The sequence below is a fragment of the Phragmites australis genome, chromosome 24 (genome assembly GCF_958298935.1).
Source record: "Phragmites australis chromosome 24, lpPhrAust1.1, whole genome shotgun sequence".
Taxonomy (NCBI): Eukaryota; Viridiplantae; Streptophyta; class Magnoliopsida; order Poales; family Poaceae; genus Phragmites; species Phragmites australis.
Window position 1 is genome coordinate 10,981,318 of NC_084944.1, and position 7,941 is coordinate 10,989,258.

Genomic DNA, 7,941 nt, shown 5'->3' on the forward strand with positions numbered 1-7,941 from the left:
ATACGCAAATTGGTATGTGTAAGAACGGGTATTTTTGGTCCTTTTTGAAAATTTCATCTCTCCTATTGGACCAGGTGTTATATTTTTGTGGCCATATTGTTTTCTAGCTTATATCCAAATATTTTAGTGCCCACCAGCAAAGATGAAAAAGCGACATCTTTCAGCAAAGACCACACTTTTAAAGTGCCCAATAGCAAAATTTACCCACAAATAACATATATTCTATATAAATAAACATGATATGCATCAAATAAAAAACCTGCAAATTCAAGCCAAACAACACATAAATATCAATTATTCATTATTTCACAAATAATAACCGTGACACATCTTATTTCTTAAATGAAACACGTATCATGTAGGAGGAAGAAACATTGAAGCACGTATATGCTCATGCATATATCAGCATGGAAGGACGACAGATGATGTACGTGCGCGCGTAGGCGTAGCTATATGTGCGCACTACGCAGCAAGACAGTGTCCATGGTGAGCCCTGGGCCGAAGCCGAAGAGCACGCCCCACTCGCATCCCTCTCCAGTGGTGCGGCGGCCCTCAGCGGCAGACCACCGCCGCATCTCGTCGAGGACAAACCAGGCGCACGCGCTGCCCATGTTCCCATACTCGGCCAGCACCTTGCGCGACGCCCGCATCTTCTCCGGCTTCAGCCCCAGCGCCGCCTCCACCTTATCAAGGATGGCCCGGCCACCCGGATGCACCGCCCAGAATAGCGAGTTACGGTCGTCATCGACTACGGCTCCGCCGCTGAGCGTCTCCCGGAGGCCAGCCTCGATGTTCTTGGCGATCAGCGACGGTACCTCGCTAATGAGACTAAACGTGAGGCCGACTTCCCTGAGAAGCCCCTGGATGGCGCCGCCCGTCTCCGGTATGAGGCACTGCGTGGCGTGCACGACGTCGAAGAGCGGTTTCTCCTTCCCCACGACGTGGTCGGCTCCGACAACGACGGCCGACGCCCCGTCCCCGAAAAGCGCCTGGCAGACAAGGTTATCGAAATGGGCGTCATCAAGGCCACGGAAGTACATGACGTTGGTCTCCGCGCATACGGCGAGCACGCGGGCGCCGGCGTTGTTCTCGGCGAGGTCCTTGGCCAGCCGGAGCGCCGCGGCGCCGACGAAGCAGCCCTGGTGGTACAGGGCGACGCGGCGGACGGAGGGGGACAGGCCCAGGAGGCGGACGATATGGTAGTCGGCGCCGGGCATGTCGCTGCCGCCGCTCGTCGAGCCAACGACGAGGTGCGTGATATCCTCGGCCGGTCTGCCCCACTCCTTGAGAGCGGCGGTGGCCGCAGCGGCACCAAGTTCCGGAACCTTGACGGAAACGAATTCCTGGCGCATATCAAGGGTTGGGGCCATGTAGGTGGTCATCTCAGGATTAGCAGCGAGCATCGCCTCATCGATATACAGGTGTCTCTTCTTGATGGTCGACTTCTCACCTGCAATAAAAACACCAGGGTCATATTATCCCATATCCAATAATTAGCTTGTTCCCCTACAAATCGAATATATATACTATTCAGCTTTTATTACTTATTTGATTACAAGTATTTGTAGCTTTCGAGATACCCAACATATTTACAGATTCCTGAGATACATTTCCCCAAAGTAGCTTTGTCATACACTGCCACGTGTTTCGAAGGAACTCTGCAAGAGTTCACACCCCATCGTAGCGAAACTAAGCATTCAGTTATTTTGTAAGTTCTTGTTCGGAACGTAGGATTACGTACGGGACTCGAAATATCTGAAGTGGAATTCGATGTTAACATATATATTTTCGTTTTTGCAGTGTATGAAATTAAAAGGCGCTGGAGGAACACTTAGCTGGTGAAGCGCTCGAATAAAGTGAAGCAATTGGTAAAATATGTCGTATAATTTCCATGAGCAAGAAAAGTATCTAATCCAAAAAATTCATGCAAACACTTTGTAACAAACTATATATGATCCCAAAACTGGATACTAAAACTAATGACATCTCAATGGTTGTCACTTTAGGAGATGTGTTGAATCTGAGGATTGCCTAGATGGGAAATCGGTTTTGTGAATTTTTCACCAAATCACCCGGAGGCTTAACTAAGTTAGCAAGCAAACGATAAACTACCATATAATACTTCGGAACTTTAACTAACATGTGAGAATTACTAGCCAAAACGTTATGTGGAATCTGAAATAAAAAATATGTGAAGAATAATAACATTATTAGTTATCAAAAGGGCAAGCGGATTTGCCTATGCAAAATAATTAGAAATTGTTGTGTGAGGAATAATTAATGTAAGTTACTGGAGAAGATACAATTTGTTAGTAATTTAGAAGCAAATAATAATTATATTATTTCCAGGGTATATGTTGCTCAAAACGTGCGTTGTGTATGTATTGATCACAATTGTTTCTTCAAATTTCATGAGCCAAATAATCCTGGAATTCGAGGCTCCTGTGTGTCGGACATATGATCATATGTATGCAGCTAGCTTCATCCACCTAAGGCTGCGACCCTTCCGATCAAGAGAATAGGCATAGTTAAGGAATTGTAATAATGGATATAGACCCAACTAATATTGTACCGCAAAAAGTGATTAAATATTTGTTGCTCGATCGAGATCGTGTTTGTGGTCTACGTACATATGCGCCTGAACTTGTCCTTGAGGCCCTGCTTGTGGTCGCTGTTGGTGACACGGAAGTAGAAGTCCGGGAACGCGTTCTGCTCCACCACGTTACTTGGGTTGGCCGTCCCAATGGCCAGGATAGAGGCGCCGCCCGCAGCCCTCCTCCTCACCTGCATGCCCTCCTCCTTACTCAGGCTCCCCATCTATGTGTATATGTGTGCTTGGTGTATACTACTGAGATGCTTGGCTTGTCCCGGTAGGCCATGGCTTGCATGTCTATTTATAAGGCAGAAGACGACGGCATACTTGCCTTACTACCTACTCTGTCCAGTGTATAGTAGCTAGGTTAGGTACGTATTACCTACTCTCCCAATTATCTTGCGTCTTTATTAAGCACCTCAGTTGATCATGTTACCATAGCCGGCCTCCCTCGCCGGGCCGAGGATCAGTATGTATTTACTACTTGGATCATGGGCGAGCTCAGCTATAGGTTTTTAGAAAATGGAAAGCATTCCGCCTTTTTGCATTTTGGATGCATACAACCACGGTCATTATTACAAAGTTTTGGCTAATAGTCAACAACATTACGGAAGCAAAGCATGGTAGTAAGGACATCATGCATCTATTATGTAACTACAACACCACATATGCTTTTTGAAGATGTCCATTGCCACCACCTCTAGAGTATGGCACACCTCTCAAACATCTTTTCTTTGGTCCTCCTTTTATAGCAGTTTTCAAAACCTTAGCCAGTAGGTTTATCTGAAAATTACTTGCATAAATGACAGTTATTTTTTTATTAAACACAATATCATTACAACAAAGCTAGATAGCCCAAAAAATGGCGGCTATCCCAACCAAGATTCTTTTCCTTATCTTTGATCCCGTCTCCTGTGAACAATTGGCCACAATATAAGCTATATTCCTAGGTCTTTTAATACCCAATGATATTGTGACAATGTGTCATATGGTCTTAGCTAGGGGACATTAAACAAAAAGTGTTGTATGTTTTCATTGTGATTGCAAAAGCAGCACTTTAGACTATTCTCTTATTTTTTTTTGGCCAAATTATCTTTGGTCAAGATCAACTCACAACCTATATACTATAGGAAAATATTTATCTTTAAAGGGAGTTTTAGTTGCCATAACCACTTGTGGCAATTCGTAATGGGTTGATTCATCATTTGCTTATACATGGATTGGATTGAATATAATCCACTTCTATTTAGAGTCCACTTGAACATATCTCTCTCATTAGAGGGGTTTGTGTGAACTAATTGCAAGGTTAAAATATGCCATTCAATTAGTTTATCACCCACAACTGGTCACCGGAAAGATTAGTTAAGAGGTATACTTCGCATAACTTCCGCAATTGTGTCCTGCTTGTGCCTCACAACATTATAAAGAGATGTGAATTGCATACTTAATGGACTATTGCCCAACCAAGTATTTCCATAACTGAGTCTAACTCCCATCCGGCCTGTACTTGAAAAGAACCTCATTTTAGGAATTCTTTTTTGATCTTTATAAGGACAGACCAGAAGTGTAAATCATCTAGTTTGCCATGTGCCTGTGTGAGTGCCTTGGAACCTAGATACTTTTCCCTGAGCAATTTTTGCCACACCTTGTCCTTATTAAGGAGCTTGAAAAGCCATTTACTGAGGAGGCATATATTCTTGACTGAGAGGTTAGTAATTTCCAAACCACCTAGGTCATTTGGTTGGCAAAGGATATCCTAACGAGCTAATCAGTATTTTTTCTTGTGATTATCACATTGCCAAAAGAATTTAGATTGTAGATAATCCACTCTCTTTAGGGTACCATGAGGGATTTCAAAAAAAGGCATGATAAACATGAGAAGGCTGCTTAATAAAAAATTTAGGAGGACTAATCTGCCTCTAGCTGACATCATATTCCCTTTCCAACTACTCAATTTACGCTCAAATCTTTCCTCAACCCCCTTCCAATCACTGTTTCATAACTTTCTATAATGCAATGGAATGCCAAGATATTTAAATAGATGTGTACCAATATCACACCCAAATAAATGTGCATATTGTTCTTCACATTCCTTTGCATCTCCATAACAAAACAACTCACTTTATGGAAGTTTATTTTCAACCTCGAGAGTTGTTCGAAAACACATAGAAGCAGTTTCATATTCTTTGCATGTTCTATATTATGGTCCATAAATATGATAGTGTCATTTGCATATTGCAGAATTGACAGTCCGTCATCTACCAGATGTGGAACCACTTCTGTTATTTGGCCATCACTTTTGGTTTATTTTAATATTACAAGCATATATGCTATGATATTAAAAAGAATAAGGGAAAGGGGATTTCCTTATCTCAGTCCTTTATTTGTTGGAAAGTAGGGGCCAACCTCCAATACTACAGAAATAAGCTTATATGTCGGTCCATCACTACCGGTTTCTTACAAGCTGGCAGTGATGGAATATCACTGCCAGTTCGTATCATGGACTGGCACTAAAAGGCCATTTAAAAAGAACCGGCAGTGAAAATCCACTATCACTGTCGGCTCTAGCCATGAGCTAGTAGTGATAGTATCACTGTCGGTTCGTGTTATGAGCCTACAATGAAACCTTGACTATCACTGCCGGCTCGTGGCTAGAGCTGACAGTGATAGTGGATGACAGTTTATTTCAAAAAATTCATAACTTTTTCATACGAAGTCGGATGAGGATAAACTTTATATCAAAACTGTAGCCCTCGACGAGATCTACATTTTTTCCAGCCCCCAAAAGATCGTTTGATGTCATTTTCAAAACTTTTTCATTTGATGTTATTTAGATATACAAATAATCGTTTGAAGTTTCAGACAGAAGATGTCAAAAAGATTGTATATGCTAATGGTATCACTAGTACTTTTGTTGTGGGATGGTAAGGACATATTGCGCGAGCTGAGAGGTTCCGAGTTCAAGTGCCACGAACCGCGCGCACACGTATTTCGCACGAAAAATCACGTGACTTGTGACTTGCAAGGGTGTGGGGGTTCCTCGGGTGCAATTTTTTTTCAATTTTTCCAACCCCAAAAAGATCAATTCGGTGCCCGACTATCACTGCCTGCTGAAGCCTTCAACCAGCAGTGATAACATCTTCACTGCTGGTCCCTGGACCGGTAGTGATAGTTGGGGACTAGCACTGCCCGTTGCTACTGCCGGCTCCAAAACCTACAGTGAAACCCCTTTATAGGCCGGCAGTGAAGGGATTTTTTCAGTAGTGCTCATCATTTATCTTGATTCCTACATGACCCCTTGAGACAAAACTTTGGATCCATCCACACCATTGTGTCGAGAAACCCTTCATTCAAAAAGATTGTTGCAAGAAGGACCATTTAACCTTATCATAGGCTTTCTTGAAGTCAATCTTCAAGATTATGCCATTTTGCTTCTTTCTATGCAATTCATGGATGGCTTCATGTAAAATTATTACTCCCTCCATTAGGTTTCGACTTGGCATAAAAGCAGTCTATGTGGGCCTAATTACTTTTTTCGTAACAGTACGAATTTGTTAGTGCCAACTTTGGTAAATATATTAAAGCTGACATTAAGCAGGCAAATAGGATGGTACTCTTGAATTTTTAATGCTTCCCTTTTCTTTTGGGATAATTGTTATGACGCTGAAATTAAGGCTGTATATAGCTAGTCGCCCTTGATGCAAATCAGCAAACAAATTCACGAGTTCAACCTTGATCACTTCCCAGAATATTTGATAAAATTCAGTCGGGAAGCCATCTAGGCCAGAAGCTTTATTTTGCTCCATCTGGAAGATCGCTTGTCGCACCTCATCTTCGGTGAATGGTGCAGTGAGGACTGCATTTTCTTGCTCACTCACTTGAGGTATATCATTTGTAATGATTCATCTAAAGAAAAATTATTAAGCTTTGGCTTACCAAATAAACCCTTTTAATATTTGGTGATATACTTTTTGAGTTTAGGTTCCCTGATATAGGAGCCATTCCCATCGTCTAATTTGTATATCTGTTGTTTCGAGTGCTTACCACTAGGTACAAGTTGGAAAAACTTGGTATTATTATCACCCTCAAGTAGCTTTTTCACTTGGCACACTGATATCATTTGAACTCTTCTTCTCTCAGTATATGTGCAAGCTTCTCATTGAGATAATGTTTCAAAGCCACCTCATTTGGTTATAAGGAAATTGTTTCCGCCTTCTTATCGAGCTCATCGATTTTATTGGCCAGCTATTTCTTTTCTTTCTTCAAGATCCCAGTGATATGTCTGGCCCAACCCCTCAAGTATTGTATGAGGGCTCTAATTTTATTTTTCCATACTTTAATGGTGATATTTCTCGAAGGTTGGAGGATCAAGATCATTAGCCCATGTATATTGGCGACCTTTAATCATGATCTCCCATAAATCCATTGTTTCAAATACAGCCTTGAATAAATGGGGCCAGCATGGATCAAAGTTATCGTTATTCATATCCTCTGATCTCCTCATAATGTTAGAATCCCCCCCCCCCCCCCACCAAAATTGGTTGGATTTCAGCACTACAAACATGAGGCATTTCTGCTAAAAAAAAAATAGATTAGAACTCATCTTGGGCTGGTTTGTAGACTGCATATAAACCCCATGTGAAACCATCCACTTTGTTTTTCAGAAGGAACTTAGAATAAAAATCTCCTTCAACGATAGAGACAATATCAAATATTGTTGTATTGACTTCGATGAGTATTCCACCAGATCGACCTCACGGAGGCATAATATGCCACAAGAACTCAAGGGTTGAATCATGAAAAACACTTCTTCATGTCTCCATAATGGCAAGGAAATCTAGGTGATGTTCTTCTATAGTATCCAAAATAAAGTTATGTTTAGCCAAATCTTTTAGACTTCTGCTATTTTAGAAGATTTCTTTCATGAGATACCTAATTTTGAAGGGGTGCTTGTCTTTTTGGTAGGGTGTTCAATTTTGCCCTTCTTTTTAAGAATTAAATTTTTTCTTCCTTGGCATTGTGTTTAGATCATAACATATTTGATCTAAACCCTCATCATTGAGGACCTTAGTTAAATCACGACATAATATTATCAAAGCAAGGAGGAACTTTTGCACAATGGTAATTACCATTTGAATTACATTTTTTAGCACCAATTGTAAGGTGATCTACTTCTGTATTTTTAATAGAAATAATAGAGTTCATGATGTCACTATTATTTCTACCCATAGAAACACCTAGGTTTGTTATATTGGATCTAATATTGTCGAAGGCATAGAAACAAAGGAATTGTTAGACATACCATCATCTAAGTTCCTCTTTGACGCCAAGATTTTTGCCTTCTCCAA

General features: G+C 41.3%; 1 protein-coding gene across 1 annotated transcript; it reads right to left on the bottom strand.

The window, feature by feature from the left end:
- Window positions 1-266: 266 nt before the first annotated feature.
- Window positions 267-2,852, bottom strand: LOC133907042 (chalcone synthase-like). Its single transcript, XM_062349036.1, has 2 exons — window positions 2,631-2,852; window positions 267-1,450 (listed from the first exon to the last, which is right to left on the bottom strand). The coding sequence occupies exons 1-2, from the start codon at window positions 2,815-2,817 to the stop codon at window positions 450-452; spliced, it is 1,188 nt and encodes a 395-aa protein (XP_062205020.1). The 5' UTR covers window positions 2,818-2,852; the 3' UTR covers window positions 267-449.
- Window positions 2,853-7,941: the final 5,089 nt, after the last annotated feature.

Coding starts and splice junctions, on each gene's coding strand:
- LOC133907042 (XM_062349036.1), bottom strand. CDS start 2,817: ATGGGGAGCCTGAGTAAGGAGGAGGGCATGCAGGTGAGGAGGAGGGCT. Junction 1,451..2,630: donor GGACAAGTTCAGGCGCATAT/GTACGTAGACCA, acceptor TTTTTATTGCAG/GTGAGAAGTCGACCATCAAG.